Raw genomic sequence first — 19950 nt, 5'->3', positions numbered from 1 at the left:
TATTTTATAAATCAAAACTAGAAAGAATTCTAGAAGTGCTCGATTTTTTATTTAGCAGTATTATATTCGGATGTACAATAGCTAGTGAATGTTTATTTTTTATTAACAACTTCTTTAAAACTATTCTACTTTACCTTACTCTTCATTTCTTCGCGAACTTATACATCTGACGATAATCAAATATATTAATAAAGTTTTAGAGATATCATATGAAGTTATTAATAATACGATAAGAATTTACGATCATGTCCACTACTCTGTACGATAATGATTGTATATAAAGTGATCTATATACTTACTACAGAAATAAATACTAAAAAGAAAATATCTCTGGAGAACCTAGAAATTCTAATGGGATATCTAAAATCTAAATGATGCTTACCTTAAGTGCTGGAATAAGAAGTTTTGGTATTTTATTAATGACGTACCTAATAGTTCGTAAGTCGCCATTTTGAAAGTAATTTTCCCGCCTTTAATTCCGCGCTCTCAACTTAAAGGTATAAACTGTAAGATAAACATTCAATAATATATTCCTAAGGACATAAAAACACCTAGTAAATAAGGTATTATGGTTCGTTATTAATTCCAATTCGCAATCAATATTTTTTAATTTGTATTTAATTCAATACAACTCTTTTTTTTAAATAAAAAACTATAAATTAAATGACAATTATTGTAAAGAATTAATAACTTTTACATCTATACCCTGGCTTTGTATTCGAGATCAATTTATATTCTTTAATTTAGTGATTTAAAACAATATGATAATATATTAACAAACTTATAAAAATTACACCGTTCCAAATATTACTTTTACAACACACATTTGTTGATAATAGGCAATGAAATTCATTATACAGCCTAAGAATAGATCTGAGGCATAAATATTTTTTGCGCAATTCCTTATATTTTTTTACATTTAAATATAAACATTATTTATAAACATTTACTTTCTAGTTTCCTTTGAGATATTATAACTAAAATTAATACTATGTCATATACATTAAATTTTTCGACAAACCTTGTATTGAATTACACATAATATAGAACAAAAATATAATACATAAAACCTTTTTATTTAAATCTTTTTGGTATCCGTTTCCGAGGCGAATCATGTTAGTGTTTAAGGAATAAACAATTATGGAAATCTGTTTTTTAAATAACCCACGTGAACTGTCCCGTGTTTGATCCACTTTGTCTTCATGAAATATTTATCAGCTATCTACTGAAGGAAATATAGTTTACTTGAATTTATTTTAACGAATGCAAGATTATTATCAACGTATATTCTATTTGACTTATAGCTACATAGCAATTAATATAATGAAAATTAAAATATTAATTATATGAAGCTCAGACCATTAGCATTATACGATGATTGGTAAATATTTATACCTACTTATGATATTTATTATTATATGAGTAAATATATACTTTTATTCATATGTTTACTCCTATATAAAAACTGTCGAACTCTTTATTCACATTTATTCATTAAATTTCTTCTTTGAATAACTTGCAATACTATTTCCGGTCCCAACATAGTTCAGGGTTGTGCGTCATTTTATTCACAAAAACGTATTTAATAATGGAAACATTAAAAGCAAAATAAAACCAGGAAGTGTTGTTTTTCATGATGTATTGAATTCGGTATGTCAGCCGGTGAATAAAAAATAATGTAACGTTTCATATCACGCGCACAGACATTTGTCTTAAAACCCTGACATACATTCACGTGTTTTACTGTATTTGTGTGTGTGTGTGTCGCGAGCTCTAAGGAGTTTTTATTTTATCAGAGAATGAGGTCCTCAATTGCAGCACTTAATAATCTGTTGCTTCATATCTCAAGTCTTATAATGTTTAAAGCAAATATAACTGTGATGATACTATTTTGAAACTAGACAGAAATTTTGCTATTTAATAATGTGTTTGGGAAAGGAAATTGAAAATGGTTCGTGACATTATTTTGATCGTCTGGATGTTTTATAAATGACCTTATTTTTAAATAATAAAGCATACATTTAGCAAATGTTTGGCGACCTATTAAAAAAAAGTCTTCTGTAAACATATACATATGCATATATATATGTATATAAATGTAACTAATATAAGATTTTTGCCAATTATGAAACATAAAATTGTAATGATTTAATTTCACATTTATAAATTTTATATTTTTCATGAAAATTATTCTTATTTCGATTTAAAAATATGCATTATAACATCAAATATATCACATTTAACCAACCATCAATTTTTAATCTAACTCGCATATGTGTATTTTGTATTTAGGTATTACAATTATCACATCTTCATATGTAGACCAATAATATCGTCGTTTAAAAAAGAAGTTTAAATATAAAACTAAATAAATAAAAAACTAGTTCTACTTTTTTACTTAACGAATAAAGTTGTAGCTACAAGCCTCATTTACACGAACACAGTTAATAACAAAATAATCTTAAAAAATACATGTCGAATGCATCGTGTCCCGCATTATTCATGACAACGTGGCCACAAGGTCTTCCGACTGCAAAACAACAGACAAAACACGCTGTCTATTGCTTACTCCGAAAACAAAGACAACAAAAATCAATTAGTCAACATAAAAACTATGACTAATGACATAAAACAACAACGAATAAATTCTCAAATGCAAATTCAGAATATAATTTGACATACAAATTATTCTTTACATTCAATTTAACATTTGTGACATAAAAAATGGAGGACGGTAAATTTATGTAACCTTATTTGAGTGTAACAAAGTGTTTCGGTGGTTTTTTTCCATCATTATAATATTGATAATGTCGCAGGATATGTTACTGTGTATCAGCATTGGTGGCAACGTGAGGCGTGGTCGGCCATGTGCGACACCAAGTGGTGGCCACAACGTGACCCAGGGCTGCCAACTCGACGGAAACGTTGAATGACACCCGTTTATACTAGAAACAGCGATTTTCGAATTTCTGTCGCCTGATGTGCTTTTATTGTTGCTATATAATAATTAATAACTATTTATTATATTCATTATTCTGTTCGGATATAAAAATTATATAGATATAATTAATTTATTAAAGAAACGTATTAAATATTAGAAATTATATTCAATTTACTATTTTTATTCGTTTCAATTAAATAATTCATCAAAGTATTTGTTAGGACTTATAGGTAAATATTTAACGTAAAGATTTGTTAATACTCTTATAATCTTATAAAATGTATTGTAGTGAATATAGTTTTTTATGACTAAACTTTTAAAACGATTATTTTATCTAAATATCATTTGGTGTGGAGACGGCACATTTTATCTCAACCACTCTCGCACCTAACCCTTCGGTATTTCAAGCCCACTCCCCTATATATATGACATGCCCGTGGCATTACTCAAGAAAATTAAGAATTCAAGAACGAACAGATTATCTCCTGCCTATAAGGAATTCTATTCTACAGATAAGAAGTCTAGAAATATGAGAATTTTCAACGCATATACGACGTTTATCACGATGTGAACTGTGAAACATATATGATATTTTTTGTGTTTAGGTAAATGAGAATCAGAAATTTGTTTGTGGTGATTGATAAAGAACTTGGTAATAGATAAACAGAAATTGACTGGTACGAAGAAATTAAAATTAGTAAAAAGGGAATGTGATTTAATATTCTTTTTTTCAGAAAAAAAAAATTTGTTGTTCTTCTTACAAAAAAAGATTTCGGAGTCGAGTTAAATAAATGGATGAAATGATATAAAAAAGGATTAACGAAATTTTTTGAAACTTAAGTGTGACCATAAAACAGGGTAAGTTAAATGCTCTTCCAGGTAAACCTCTATTCATATGTTGCATGAACACTTAGAGAAGAAATTTGACAAGATTGTTAAAAAAATAAAAAAAGGCCAGCATTACAGACTTGCAAGAAACATTACGTATGAACATGACGAAGACGAAGGTTGTAAAAAGGCTTTAAGCATGGTCATAGACTTTTTAGGAATGAGAATTTGATAATTAAATTGTAATCATACCGAAAGTTTTATAGTTCTCAGACAGTGAGTTGAATTTACAAAAAAGTTTGTTCATTAGTACGTCAATGCCTTGATATGTTTGTAAAATACAATAAATCCATCAACTCATTGGTATTAATATAAATTTATATTATAAAAAAAAATATATCAGCATACTGTTAAAAAAATAGTTAATTTTTTTTTATTTTTGACATACCTAAAATGACAATTGAAAAATGAAAAAAATATTACTTCCAAAGTGGATCATTGCATGCCAGGTGTTAAATATGAATGTGGAGTGAAAAAACAATGATACCACGTGACAGGCGAGGACGTCTGGGATAAGAATTATTTATACGAATAAAAAATGTACATATAGTAAACAACTAGGAAGTATGGATTGTGCTAACGTCTCACATGGTTTGAAAAAAAAATAGGTCGGATACAGATGATAATCAAATCGTCTAATTTTGCTTTCTGTCGTCAATATTACATTAATAAGATAAAGTAGCCTTTATTTAACAGTTGAGCGAAGACTGCACTGTTTTCATCTTTAGCTTTACCACAGATTGTGGTCTTGCATTTTCCTTCTCCGCATTGTGTCTTTCGTACTTTTAGTTTCCTCCTACCTACCTCTGTCTCTTTTTTCTTCTTTTATAATTCTTTAGACATTCAGTTGCTCCAGAATGTTTTTAGTCATGTCACTTTGTTTGAAAAAGACATCGGCGGTTAAGTCGAGTTCTATTTAATAATTAATTTAATTCCCTATTTCTTTCCAGCTACTTAAAGACGGTTACCAGCACCGCTGATAGTTTAGTTGACAGATGAATATTTTATCTAACATCCTTTATTATAATCTACTATTATTCTCCTTTCTATTCTACTATATCTGTTACTATTTATACATTTTTATTTTCTACTTCTTGTGTCTAACGTACATATGATAGATAAAGATGGCGTCATTTGTGTCCTTATATAACCATAACTGTCATTTTTTTAAAGTTCAAATTTAAACTAAAATGTATCTTTAAGTTCAGTTTTTAGCGGATAAACAGAAAATTGTTAAAATACAAGTGATATATTACAATTAAACAAGGATTTCATTACTGTTATGTTAAGAATGTCACTCTTTCTGTAAGCAAGTTAAAACTTATGCAATGCAAATATCGCACGTGCGACCTAATGCAGCCGTCAACCACGTGATGCTTATAATAAGACATCGCATGTACGATACATGTAACAAACTTTATAAATTGTACGCTTATCCCAACAATGCATATTTAAATATTAAAAAGGCTATTTTTTATTAAAAAAATATCGAAAATTATATGATTAACTTAGTTTTGTAAATGACTAACTATAAACGTATGTAGTATGATGCAAACTTGAAGTGACAATTGATGTTGATGCAAACTTGAAGTGACGTTTAGTGTTAAAAACTAAAAAAAAACCTTTTATTTTAATTGTCATACATGTTACTTCAATATTAATTTAAAATTAAAATTTTAGCAGTTCTTTATATTTTATTGGCTACTATTAACTGATTGAATAATAGACTAGTCTTTTACACGGTAATAACTTGCTATATGGTTAAATCCAAATTAATCATCTTTAGATAACTTTTCTGCCCGTTTTTGGGTCTTGAACTAACATTGACGAGCAAATAGGAACTAGCAATACACGCTTCTACGTAGCATTTTCTTTCCTTTTTTAAATAAAAGATTTAAGATTATACTATTATAAAACTAAATCAACGTCAAATAAACAGTTGTTATATTTTGTATCCAATAAATTACATAAATGTCACTACAACAAAGGCCGTTAAAGATACAAACAATGAAGTTACTAAAATATTATCTATAATTTATATTATACAGTGTCATGTAAATTAAAGTGACATCATATTTTGACAACCTTTACAAAGTGTAGCAACACAACATTTAAAAAAAGTAACTTTGGCTGTATAATAGCTCGAATTTAAAAATTAAAAAATAAATCAAGTAAAATATTACCCTGGCTGAATGTTCATATACAAACATTGTGACGTCACACATGACGCTAGTGTCTAATAAGCGTCGGAAATAACAATTCAGTTTTGAAAAAAACATTGATAATACGCATTATTCATGACATAAAACTGATGAGGAATTAATTACTTTTTTAAAATCTTTGTTTTGAAAACCATTTCAATGTTTAATGTTGTACAGCTATTATTGTTAACGTGTTTATTTTGTAAACGTATAATACGAGCTATTGCGTCCCCTCACTGACACGACTAGTAAATACGTCGGCAGTTCGTGACACAGTCACATTGTTTGTCACACTCGCCTTATGAAAACACTTAAGAAACTATACTATTATCATTGTTTTGAGAGCTATTTACTTTTAGCCAATTGTATTAAATTGACTTTCAAATCCTTTGACGTCTTGTAAGATAAAAAGGATGTACTATTATAGTTAAATGAAAATTTCAATGCTTGAAAAACAATCGCATAATAATTCTAGATCGTTCTGTTCTCACGCGACCTACCTCAACAACGTGTTCGTACACGTTTGTGCAGATTGTGGAAAATTTTAATATTGTTTTATTTAAATTGTTTCCGATTTTGAACTTGTTTATTACGTTGTAATTCTATACTTATATAACATTTTTGTTATGACTAATGCAATTGGGTTTCTATCACCCAAATATTAGGGTTCCACCATTTAGTGTACTGGTTTTGTATATATTTGGGTTATTAAAGAATATTGAAAGGTAAATCTCAGTCCAAAATCTAGGTGCTCACATGCTCCCGCGAAGTTTGGCAATTTTGCTTAAATACTTTTTTATATGATTTTAAACTTTAAAGGATCTTTTCTCAGTGTCCTAAAACTTTGGATATAAAAAGCTAACAATTAATAAATGATTAATAAAAAAAAGCAAACAAAATTGCTGTATTTCAAATAATGTTACGACAATTTTTTTTCAGTTCTTTTTGATTTTTATTTATTTAATTTAACGTAATCAGAGATGACTCCAATATATATATATTTCATTTATAAATAATTATTACATTATTGAAGAATATAATATGTACATATCTTTAGTGAATTTTTCAAATTCATTCATTTTGACACAATCAACCCGATATATATTGAAAAAAAAAAACAACCTTCAAGACAAAAAAAAAAATTACTACAGATTAAATATTTTTAAGATAATTCAAAAGAGGACGATTCATTGTTATTCAGCCGACCTTATATTGATTTCCAGTATAATTATTGTTTTCTTCATAACGCCAGCACGTGGTTTTACACGAGGCTTAATAATAAACTAAATAGCCGTGTAATAGCAAATATCAACATGAAATTATTATGATGTTTTTGTTTTTAAGTGACAGAGAGCTTTATTAAAAATAATAGTTTCATATATTTAATTTTTTAATGTTTAATTTATGAAAAAAAATAATTGAACAATGTTCCTAATTATATATTTTTTTATCTATTTTATAAATAATATATTTTCTTATTGTATAATCTAGTGCAATGATGGCTCTACGTACATCCATTGTAATGGTTTTTTTTATTAAAAAATATCCAAGTCTTCAATTTTTATTTTCTTATTATTAAATAATTTTTAAATGTTTCTTTTTAAGGATGATAACAGAATGGAAAAACATAAAATTAATGACTAAACAACTTTTTTGGTAATCCTAAACATAATACTGTAAAATACAAATCATTTTTGTTTTCTTTTACGAGTCTGAAACATGATCTTGAACTTTACGATCTTAATTATTTAATCAATCATTACTCATTATATAAAATAAAAATGCTATAAAACTATTTTATATTCTTTTTATTCTGTGCACGTTACCAAGCATGCGCTCAACACGGTTCGAAAAAGATAAAACTGAGACATAGTTATGGCTGGGTTTTAAACATTTAGTAGAATTCATACTTACACACATGTTGTTACACATTTTATAAATTACAGAAGGATGGTACACAATGTCCGGAAATAAATATCAATATATATTTTCTTCTGTAAATTTATTTCTGAACGTTACTATTATTATTGCATAAGAATTAAAATTCATCGTTTTAAAATTCCCGAAACGTTTATTTTTCTTTTATTCGTTCTCGTTGCTAGTATTCCGCCAAATTAAACATAAAATATTTCTTAATTCAGAGTATTTTACGCCTTTCTTTAATAAAGTTGTCATTTAAAGACTTCTATATTTACTCTGTGATAAGTAGATATACATTTTTAAATGATTTTTTGTGTGCGAAAAGGGATATATTCATAGATATAGGGTTGTAATCAGTTCATAGTAATGTATTAAATAATCTGCATGTCTGTACACGTGTTGGAGCATGCGAGGTGTGACCCATCAACTAACCATTCGCTTTGGGTTACTAACAACCAGCAGGGAAATTACCCTATTTTGTGGAAATATAAAAAAGACGATCATTGAATTAATGTCATTAGTTTTTAAAAATTTGACATTAAAAAATTTCATGACAAAATGTTAATAATAACACATAAATTATTGACAATATTTTTGTATTATATATCTAACATTATATACTCTAAGTTCCTAACTGTTTCATTTTATTTTTATATACTCAAATAATTTCCTTAGTTTGTACAAACTGATGTGAAATTCTGTATAAAAATTATAAAAATTACTAACAATTGTTGTATGTATAATAAATATTTAATGAATATCTGTCTAAAAGTAATTTAAGCTAATGTTAACATACATGATTATCAAATGACAGGTAACGGTTTAACATAATTAAAGCAGCCGTCTATTACAACGGTCGGGTGCATAATATAAGAAACAATATTACCATAAATTTAAATGGTAACGTGGTTCTATCGGATGACAATACATATACCTGTCTCGCTCTAGGCGTCACCGCGCGACTTCGATTTTCCAAACCCGGCGTGTGGCGACATTACAGTCGAATCTCTAGCGGCTTGCACTCGCTTGATAAACGCTCTTAAATTGCAATTGTTTGTGTTTTGTTATAAAACTGTGAAATAAAATGTGTGAAAAGAGAATCAGGAAGATCCGCAGAGGTTTGTTGTCTTTTGTTATTCCTTTATTTAACGCTTTCTGCCGATTCGATGCACTGACCTACCGCACAAGACGAAACGGCCTCGAATATTATGATTTACCTTTCGACAATGAAAATATGACTGAAATGTTGTATTTTATTGTTTATTTAATAGAAATTATTTATTAAATATATTTGTTTACTTGATTGTAAATACTTTTCACATTAGTTTTAATCTAAATATTATTTCGAAATTACAGCAGGTCATTCGTCGTATAAATATTAAATATCTGTGAAAGTATTATCAATGATGTACTTAATAATATATTGATAATTAAATGTACTTTTCAATTAAAAACTTCAAACAGTATTAGTAACAGTAGTAACAGTAACAGTAACAGACCTCTTATCTTTTAAAGATAACGTTTCTTATTAAAAGATGTAGCAAAAAAATGTTAAGCTATACACGAAAGTAACCGGGACTGTCTATTTATTTTCATTTAAAAATATTTTTCCATTCATTTGTTTTTCTGTTTGTTTTTTTTTATTATTTTTATTTTTTTAATGACCGTTAAATAACTATGCTTTTAAAATTCAATTTCACCAAGATTCTTTTTTATATTACATTTTAACTAACACAGTTACTTAATTATTTATATATGGATGTACAAAAAAGACAATGATTATAAGTAAATGTAAAACTAATTTTATGCTAAACATTTAGTTTAACTTTGATTATTTTGTATCTTTGTTAATATTTTAGTTAAAAAGTTTTTGTAAAATATTTTTTGAAAATTTACAGTTATCTTTGTCTATCTTTAGATTCAATAATGTTAGTGATAATCTTTTCTACTTATTACTCAATATTTTATAACGTCCCCATGTTGCCTGGTCACTTATGTACAACTTGTTAAAAATTTATACTTTATGCATATATGCAAAAAATCGCGTTGAATATGTAATTTTTACAGTTAGCGTAAATGTGTTAAAATTTTATTTCAATATTCTGAAACATTATAACATGTAAATTTATGCATTATTCATATAATGAATATGTGTCATAGCTGTTAATCAAAAATTTTTTGCACTAAAAATTATTTTTAAAAATATACACGACATTGTTATAAGATTGAAACATATCTTAGGAAGCACGTGGCTAATACTTGTACCGACGAAGGCCGTTTTCTGACCTAAAAACCTTTAATCCATTCATTCATGCATCCGATCATTTCATACATTCGGTCATTTATTTATATCTGTCAACAATTACCTAACATGTGATTCTATGTTCGTCCATTCCAAACTCGTTCTTCCGTATCTGTTGACGCCATTCGTTAAAATTCTGCACTTTTCATCCCTTCCATACGTTCATCATGTTTCAGTTAATAATCGATATGTTTTTGCATTCATTCGTCTTATATAAAATCAATCGTTCTTAATGTTTTTCGTCAATGCCGTATTATGTAAGATACATACTAAGGATATAATAAATGCACGTGTTTACATCACGTTACTCGTTGGACGGTTTTTGAACGTATGCCATTTTAACGTGACTGCAGTTATCGATTGAATTCACGATTACGTATTATTTCATTATAAATAAATTCTTATTTATTGATATTATAGTGTATTTCCTAAATCGACGGTAACAATTAATTTATAAATCTATTTTATTAGAGATTTATCGTGTCATGCAAATACAGACCTTATATATCAATAAGGTCTAAATGAAATATATGTATTTGTTTGAATTAACATACAAAGTCAAATTTATTATAACAAAACATATTCAAAATTTTATATTTTGTTATTGCAGGATCACATTTGATTCGTCTGCGTGAAGCGAGACGACAACAAAGACTGGCGTGGATACCCACTCCAATCACGCAGGAAGCGGCGCCTCCGCCCCGCGATACGCAGCCAACCGTCGATAAAGCGGCCCAGAGCCGCGTTATTCTAGAACTGGCGTGCAAAACCATCGCCCTGATGCAGAAGAACCGTCTGATACAGCAGAAAATTGTCGCCCTACAGAGGGAGACTTCTAAATTCGTAGCTGCCGTCATGAGCAACCCAGAGAACAGGCGGCGCTATTTAGAACATGTCCGTTTATATGGAGCTGGTCGCATAACACTCGTGCCGACAACAGACGCGGGAAATTTACCACTCAAAATAGAACCAAAAGATTGAATTGAACGAAAGAATGAATGTTTTGTTTTTATCATTCTTGTCATGGCGGATGTTATTGTTATTTATTTATTTCTTTTTAATTAATAGAAGTTGGTAATGTAATTAATATGTTTATGTTCCAGCAATAATTAATGTTGAATTCAGTGTCTTTAAACCGTTGTGGCTAGTATAGGATACCTTCTTGTTGTAAACTTTTTGAGGTTGTTTTAAGAGGCTGTTGATGTTTCGACTTATCTTCGTGTCGTATTCCGTAGAATTGTGTTATTTTAATATTTTCCCTCTTATGGGTTAGGATTGTGGGATGATGAATAAATACAATTTTTTAATCGATTTCGTAATAAAATCGATTATTAAATGAGGATCGGTAATCTCTTGATTAACTTAACCAGTATATTCTAATTATAAAAATATATACAGATATCGAATATCTAAATATTTGCTTAAAAAGACTTATTTTGATTCTAATCAATTTAGTAAGAAATTTGTATGTGGCTAATGAAGACCATACATATATGGTCATTTCTAAATTAAAATGCCTGTCATTATTTCTGTATTAACATTGTTCGCCGTTCATTCAAAATGATTGTATACGAAGATAATCTTTAAATACTCTTAGTTCTATGACTGATTTTAACTGCCTCAGAAGTAGGAAATTTCCTATTTTGTAGCTGACTGTTATCCTTTTTATAATTGTTTAACATTATAAAAAAAAACTTCGTCACTAAATGGCATTTAAGTAGTTCGTAGTGATTGCACACAGTTCTAAGTCTGTGGTAATTACGAGTATTTTATCTGTGTTCGATTTATGCTTTCATATATTATCTGTTTGAACTGTGGTGTGCGTGCTTAGTACGAATATGTGGTGTCAACTTAAATACTGATATCATCAACCCAATCGTCTATGATACGGATATAAGTTTTAATGGATATAATTTTATGTAAATACAAAAAATAATTATTATTGCGTCGCATTTTATAATTTCTTTAATTGCGCACGCGACCAATGTTTAAATTATCGCAATTTAAAACTACGATCGATATGTTGATGTTACTTTTATATAACATAATTAATTTGGATAAAAACAGGGTACCTATGAAAGATGTTAAATGGATTAGGTATTTTTTATATTTTTATCTTAATTTCAAAAGTATTATATATTATATGACGTGCACAACCCTGAGTTAATGTTAAGGTATGCTTAAATTTTCTACGCTTAAATATATTGGATAGCATTATTTAAAATTATTTTTAGTTGTTATATCAAAAATAAACTAGTCTGAATTATAACTGTATTTTCAATATTATAATTATACCCTCTACGTATAATCTCTAAGTTGATAGAACCTCTTTGGTCTGTTAAACAGGCTGTCATTTTTGTTTATCTATGTAGGTTAAACAACCATAGATAAACACATACTAAGCCTTGAAAAGTACACTGTTTTTTATGTCATAGAACAGCTTAACCGACATACCGATAACGTCATAATTAAGTGCTCGGTTACGTAACATACATTAATAAAACCTAAATATCCAACTTCATGTCAAAAATAGTAACTATTTAGTATAAAATTATTCAATCTGTTTTATTACATTTTTTAAAGAACACCGTCACGACAAATTATAACCCTACATCCTACCAGCAAATGTTTAGCAGCACCAACTGCCTCCCCGCAGATGTAGCAAGTTTTTTCGGTACCTTTACCCCATCTTACTAAATTACTCTGATCTGGGAGAGTCATGTGGAGACTAGAACGCATTGAAATTAAATTTTAGCAATGCTGGCGACCAATCATGAATTAAGGTGCGCCATTTTATTGCTAATGGGATGCAGAAATCTCATATGTGTAGCCACTCATTCTGCATTTCTAAACACATTGCATGGATCTTTTATTTAGAATTCTCGTCTTGCCGAATAAAAATATTTAATATGTCCATATCTATGACTTCGTAATTGATGTAACAACGTCATCTTGGTATTTCCCCAGAATGTATCTCTTGGAAACTCTTAGGTGTTTATAAAGCTCCGATGGCCTTTTTAGATTCATCCCAAAATTATTACTATCCTTGAATAACGCTGACGAATCAACTGATAGCGCGAGGCGGAGCCATAATTTCAACACCTTTATGACGTTTGCATCGAACTTCGACAAAAGGTTTTATTAATATTATAGACGAGGAAAGATCAAATCAAACGCGATATTAGATAATAATCGTAGATCCAAGCTTTTTTGATGTTACTTCTCGGTTTGTTACCGACCTTGTTAAGATCATTCCAAAAGCTATGTATTATTCCTCTAAGGATGGAGTGCGACCTATATTATCTATCTTACGACAGAGAAATTTAAAAGGACCATTTTCCGTAATCGTAGAAATGCATTGACCGCCTAACGATAATCCTAGATCGTATGAGGTATATTTTGTATTTCGACTACCGAGACACAGACAGTGAAATTTATTTGGCTTGGTCCTCAATCCATCCGCCTACTCACAAAATTTTTCAACTTCAGCCAATTGTACTTGACAGTGTTTGAGGTTACGTGTCAGTATTGCGCGATCGTCAGCGAAGGCTTTTGCATTTTTGCATTTAATGCATTTATAGCAATAATTTTTTTTTTGTCTTTACGAAGATAAATTTTGGCAAGATAAAACAAAAGATATAATAAGGACATTAGTATAACAAACTATATTATAATACTAAGAACAGCTTTGTTCATTTTAGTTCTATATATTTTTTTTTAAATTGTATTACGAAATCAAAATCGATCACTATGTATATTTTAAAAAAGGAATTTAAATATTACTTAGGAAAAGATGAGGAAGAGACACAAACTGAAGAATTGTTTTGATTTTTTATTATCCAAAAGTCAGGTTCGAAAAATTTTTGTACAAAGCATTATAAATGAATTTTGTTTATGTAAATTGAAGAAACAATAATTATTAATAAGCCATGATATAATATTTTTAAATCAGTTCTTAATATCTGTCTTTTATATTTACAAAACAGTGGTTCAAAATAACTAAATACTAGGATTTACCAGGAACTTCTATTTTAATTTCATGTCATAAATTTTTAAATTAAAACAATATTTCATAATTATTATTTAGTATTAAGCAGATATTTTATATGCTCGCATAATATAGATTTTTTTAAATCTTAAGATAGATTTACAATATGTATATTTTCAGAATTCGGATGACAGCCAACATAGACCACGCGATACCTAATGCTAGATGCTTTTGCTACAAATGACGTATCCTCTCTTCTCCGTTTCTGTCACCATGATATGACATTTACATTACAGTTTGACATTATGAAATATGAATTTAGAATTAAGACTTAAGAGATGTAATGTTATAATGCCTTAAGGCTCAAAATATTCACTATTCTTATTAAAAAATTCAATAAATATTTCGTATTATTTAATTTATTGCAAAACAAAACACATATATTTGAAATGAAGGCAATAATACAACGTTGTATGAATGCTCAAGTTAGCGGTAATACAAAAAAACCATCATTTGTATAAAAATAACCGATTTAAAATAACATACTAAGTGCTATATTTCTATATTGTTTCAGTTAATGGTGAAGTTGTTAGTAAAATTGGACAAGGAGCTTGTGTTTTAATTGGAATAAGTAGCAAAGATAATGTTAAGGATATGGAATTTATGTAAGAGCTTAATTTAATTGGAATTAATGTAAGAGCTGATATTATTCTAAGCAATATAACAAAAAAGAGATAAATTCATTCAGAGACTATTATATAAAATGCATAAATAAAAGTAATCATTTGTGTAAAACATTTCTTCATGTGCCATGTGACAATAATTAATAATACTCAGATTTCTATAGCGTGGATTTTGCTTGTGCAAAGTGACTTATTATTTAAATATATATGTTTTATTACTATGTATTGCAGGGTAAAGAAATTACTGAGTATAAAGTTATTTGATGATGATGATGGAAAAAAGTGGAAGAAGAGTATAGTCGACAAAGAGTTTGAACTGCTATGTGTAAGCCAGTTTACATTATGCAACACATGGAAGGTTTGTAGTATTGTACAGTAAATTCTTTTTATAACCTTCTGAACTGCAATCACGAAGCATTATAAGGCATTCTTATAAAAGTATGGCACTTTGGATGAGTATAAGTATGGAATTTTGGAAATGGAGAAAATGTTTTTTTTTTATGTTTAACAGACTAAGTCATCAAAACATTATATGTTTTGCCGTGTCCACATCCATAAGTACCGTAATTAAGGAATTAATTTGTTTAAAAATGTCTCCCATTTTTTTTAACATCGAGCTTTGGTACTTTTAAAGTAAGTCTTGATATGTATATTCCATTTTGTTACAGGGTAATAAACCGGACTTCCATCTAGCAATGTCATCAGAACAATCAAAGGAATTTTATGAAAACTTCATTAAATTGATGAAAGATAAATACAATCCCGATAAAGTTAAAGGCAAGTGTATAAAGCATAGCCAATATTGTTAGTTGATGATATAAATAATTAATAATCATATATATGTATTTTATTAATTATATTACAGATGGTGTTTTTGGTGCCTACATGCAAGTTTCTTTACAAAATGATGGGCCAGTAACATTGGAACTGGAATCGCCAGTCCAAAATGATAACTCCAAAAAGGCTCAACCTGTCTTAACAAATACAGAAAATGGGGAAGCTGATAGATAAAAAAAAATCACTTTAAAAATAGACAAACTTTAATACTACTTTTAGATACCAACTTTTTATAATGTATAGATATATTAATAAAAACCCAAATTTCATTTGTTTTTCTAAATATTACACTATAAAAAATATCATTACCAGTGCTATGGTATGTATGGCCACTGCTTTAAGGCCACTTAACTTTGCAAAACCACAAAAATGTGTTTGTTGCCTTAATTCTGTGACGAAAAATTTCGTTTCGGATTTGATCAATTACAAAACTGCAAGCTGTCTCTATTTAGCTTTCCGAGTGACTAGAATCATTTGTACAAGGTTTACTATTAGTGGTCACATTTCGTCTCCATAAGTTAGTATTGGAAGGACGTACTGACCTAACTTATGCCTTCAAACTTGGAACATGGGCATTGAGAAAATTCTATTGAGTTTACCAAGAGCCGGCTAACGTAACTATATCTTTTTCTTGATCACCTTGTTGTTTAAACTTAGTTGCAGCTCACAGATAAACTTACTCAGACGTAACTTCAAGAGACTTCATGGTGATCGATCTCCGGTCACCGAACTCGTTGATCTGATCATGACTCTTGGTTTTAACATGATCTAGAGATCGATTCCCTAAGACGAAGTAGCCAGACTGTTCAGCATCAATTGTACCTCTTGCAACGTTTCAGCTATTATCACAATGCCACTTTAAAGTCTTTGGTTAGAAATTCTGCACCACTTATAACGAGAACCCGACGATTCTAATCCATTGTTTTGAATACATCCTCCAGTATAGGTTATAATTTCGAAAGAATGACGTAACCTTCTAACAATTAAGAAGACAAACCATCTCGGCCTGCTGGTTCTGAAATTAACTTGCCATTGCAGCGACTTCTTAAAGACATTTCGGCTATCGACTTGATGTCGTTGCAAGTAGTCCAGAACAGACTAGAGTTCAACAGAGTCGAAGGCTTTTAACAGTTCACAATAAAAAGACACAGGGGTCGATGGTATTCTGTATTCTTCTGTATAATCTCGTTACCGTGAGGATGTCAGAGACACTACGAAACTTTTACGTAAATATATTGTCAAGAATCAAACTTTAATAAGACATTGCAAGAATAAACAATACTAATTGTATTTATTTGCCTGCTGCATATAGTATAGGGTTTTCCATTAAGGGCGCTTGATCTTTGAAATGCAAAAAAAATACATGTAGGAAAGATATTTGCGAAATTTTTTTTTTATTTGGAAGGTCTATCGACCCCATTATGTATGGAATATGACATCATTCAAATGACCGCCACGGCTTCGGTTGGTGGCGCGCACACGAAAGGTCCAATTTTCGATGACTCTGGCGCACAAATCGGGCTGTATTTGATCGATGGCGTGGCGTATGTTGACTTTGAGGGCATCGGTGGTTTGCGGCTTGTTGGCATAGACCTGCGACTTAAGAAAACCCCACAAGAAAAAGTCCAGCGGGGTCAAATCGCACGATCTCGGTGGCCAGTTCACGTCGCCTCCGCGCGAGATGACCATGTCCAGAAATTGCTCGTGCAGAACTTCCATCGTAGCGTGTGCTGTGTGGCACGTAGCGCCGTCCTGTTGAAACCACATGTTGTCCAGATCCATATTCTCGATTTCAGGCCAAAAGAAGTTGGTTATCATCGACCGGTATCGCTCACCATTGACGGTGACGGCCACACCATTATCGTTTTCGAAAAAATACGGACCAATCACGCCTCCGGCCCAAAATCCGCACCAAACAGTCACTTTCTGTGGGTGCATTGCCACTTGGTGAACCTCGTGTGGATTGGTCTCGTCCCAAATACGGCAATTTTGCTTGTTGACATAGCCATTCATCCAAAAATGCGCCTCGTCGCTGAAGATGATTTTTTTGCCAAAATCGGCGTCAACTTCCAACTGCTCTAATGCCCAGTCAGCGAACACACGGCGCTGTCTATGGTCATTAACCTTGAGCTCTTGGGTCAGCTGGATCTTGTACGGGTGCAGGCTCAAGTCACAACGCAAAATTCGCCAAGTTGTCGTCTGCGAAAGGCCGAGTTCCTGTGCGCGACGCGGAATTGACTGCCGCGGGTTTTCGAGGACACTGTCGCGCACAGCGGCGATATTCTCGGCAGATCTCGCGTTACGTTGACGCACGGGAACCGGCTGATTGTTAACTGACCCGGTTGACTCGAATTTGTCCACCAATCGACGGATAGTCGACTCGGCAGGACGATCATCGCGACCGTAAAACGGGCGAAGTGCGCGGAACGTTGCTCGAACTGAAGACCCATTTTCATAAAACAATTTTATGATTTGCACGTGCTGCTCGACACTGTAACCTGCCATGGTGGTTTGGGAGGACGGAATGAATATAACACACTGCATTTGACAGCTGTCACTCAAACAACATGGCCGCAATCAGCTGTCAAAGTTCAAGCGTCCCTATTGGAAAACCCCATACATGCAAGCCATTACAAGTAACATTCTACCGACCTTCTAAAAATATTATCCATATACATTGATGGGAATAGTAATATTTTAATTTTTTACTTTTGAAACCTTTGGACTCCACCTGGTCCACATTGGGAATTACTGAAATAAGGTAATGACGGACTGGATTTCTGAGAGGTGTCTCTGGGGCCTTTGACTAAAGATTCACGTCTTAGTGCTTGCGAGGAATATAACTGTGTGAAAATTTTCAACATCCGGAAGAATCTTTTTCCGAAAGAAGAAGAAAAAAACGAGAGATATTCTTTTGTACAGTTAAGGAAGTTTCTTAAGGAGCTGTTAGTTAGATACATAAAATTTATTTACAACATAGTAATAAGTTCAATTCATTAGTATAAAGCGATTTTTATTTTTGTCTTAAAGAAAATAATAGTTAAAACTTTATTATTGACATACGGAATTCATCTTGAGTGATGTGGTTGTTATCACCTGATCGTAAATATTATGTTGTTGCTGTTATGTTCTAAATAAAAATTAAGTTATTAGAATACAATAATTTATTTTAATAACAATTTGCTTTATCGAATAGAATTTTAATAGCTTGACAGTGAAGCTTTTGTATTTTCCTGTGACTGCTATAATATTGTACTCTTTTATAGCATCTTTTACAGGTTTGTTCTTGCCTCCAGTTTCCAGTTTATAATATTTTAGTTACTGGAAAGCATTCTATCCAGTTAATGGAAGCTACTGCATATCTTACAGTTCTGGGAGAAACTTCAATACTAGCTTCTTTGAGAAGAGGCTTAATCCAATATCAAATAACTGTTTTCGATGCCGCCGTAGTCCATCCGTTTGGTCTGATCTACCAATCGGCGAACTTAGTAGACACAATTAAGGTGATGAAATGGGTTTTCTAAAAAGTTTCATTTAGCCTGTAAGTGATACTATCTATCTTGGATCCGGGTCGTGGTCAAAATATAATGGTCAATATTCAATCCTGCTCAATAAATTTTTCATCTTCAATTGTAAATAAAGTGAGATCGTGGGACTCTACGCCCTAACGATAAAAAAGCAGGATTGCTATGCGCCTCACAGTACACGATATAATTTTTCCGTCTGCCAGACGTGTACTTAAATATTGTAAAACAATTTTAGGGTCCCATATAAGTGGTATGTGTGGTGTTGCGGTACTCAGCAGTGTAATCTCCCTCTGCAAACAACCAATGAGACAAAGTTAAGTCCAAAAGGGATTGGGCTTGTTTGTGGGACCAACTGCCTTGGGGAATCTGATGCTGAAGTGCTATTTGTAGGGCGAAGCACTTCGATTCCGACAGAAATATCGTGTCCAGTTTTGTGTCCAGTGAAACACCTAGACATTCTAGACGTTGAGTCGGGACCAGCACAGATTTTATGAAATTTTTTGTCCAGCCCAGTTGCTGAAGAAAATTTATTTATTTATATATTTATTTATTTATTTATGTGCCAAGATTTACAAAATTAGTTACAAAAAAAAGTGATGTACAAAGGATAACTTATCTCCTAAAAGAGATCTCTACCAGAAACCCTATTGATAAAGGAAACTA

The 19950-nt window shown here is 30.7% G+C and overlaps 3 protein-coding genes across 3 annotated transcripts in view; 2 read left to right on the top strand and 1 right to left on the bottom strand.

The window, feature by feature from the left end:
- Positions 1 to 19950, bottom strand: part of LOC116773864 (facilitated trehalose transporter Tret1-like) — a 61867-nt gene that overhangs the window by 40663 nt on the left and 1254 nt on the right. The gene's annotated exons all lie outside the window — the stretch shown is intronic.
- Positions 8917 to 12521, top strand: LOC116774029 (uncharacterized). Its single transcript, XM_032666635.2, has 2 exons — positions 8917 to 9068; positions 10863 to 12521. Exons 1-2 carry the CDS (start codon positions 9035 to 9037, stop codon positions 11231 to 11233), a joined length of 405 nt encoding a protein of 134 aa, XP_032522526.1. The 5' UTR covers positions 8917 to 9034; the 3' UTR covers positions 11234 to 12521.
- Positions 14553 to 16029, top strand: LOC116773881 (D-aminoacyl-tRNA deacylase 1). Its single transcript, XM_032666439.2, has 5 exons — positions 14553 to 14732; positions 14815 to 14905; positions 15155 to 15281; positions 15592 to 15700; positions 15789 to 16029. The coding sequence occupies exons 1-5, from the start codon at positions 14690 to 14692 to the stop codon at positions 15932 to 15934; spliced, it is 516 nt and encodes a 171-aa protein (XP_032522330.1). The 5' UTR covers positions 14553 to 14689; the 3' UTR covers positions 15935 to 16029.

The sequence above is a fragment of the Danaus plexippus genome, chromosome 20 (assembly GCF_018135715.1).
Source record: "Danaus plexippus chromosome 20, MEX_DaPlex, whole genome shotgun sequence".
NCBI classification, from domain to species: domain Eukaryota; kingdom Metazoa; phylum Arthropoda; class Insecta; order Lepidoptera; family Nymphalidae; genus Danaus; species Danaus plexippus.
Note: the sequence above shows the minus strand (reverse complement) of the source record. Positions and strands in the feature narration are given on the sequence as shown.

Coding starts and splice junctions, on each gene's coding strand:
- LOC116774029 (XM_032666635.2), top strand. CDS start 9,035: ATGTGTGAAAAGAGAATCAGGAAGATCCGCAGAG. Junction 9,069..10,862: donor AATCAGGAAGATCCGCAGAG/GTTTGTTGTCTT, acceptor TTGTTATTGCAG/GATCACATTTGATTCGTCTG.
- LOC116773881 (XM_032666439.2), top strand. CDS start 14,690: ATGAAGGCAATAATACAACGTTGTATGAATGCTCAAGTTAGCG. Junction 14,733..14,814: donor TATGAATGCTCAAGTTAGCG/GTAATACAAAAA, acceptor ATATTGTTTCAG/TTAATGGTGAAGTTGTTAGT. Junction 14,906..15,154: donor GTTAAGGATATGGAATTTAT/GTAAGAGCTTAA, acceptor TATGTATTGCAG/GGTAAAGAAATTACTGAGTA.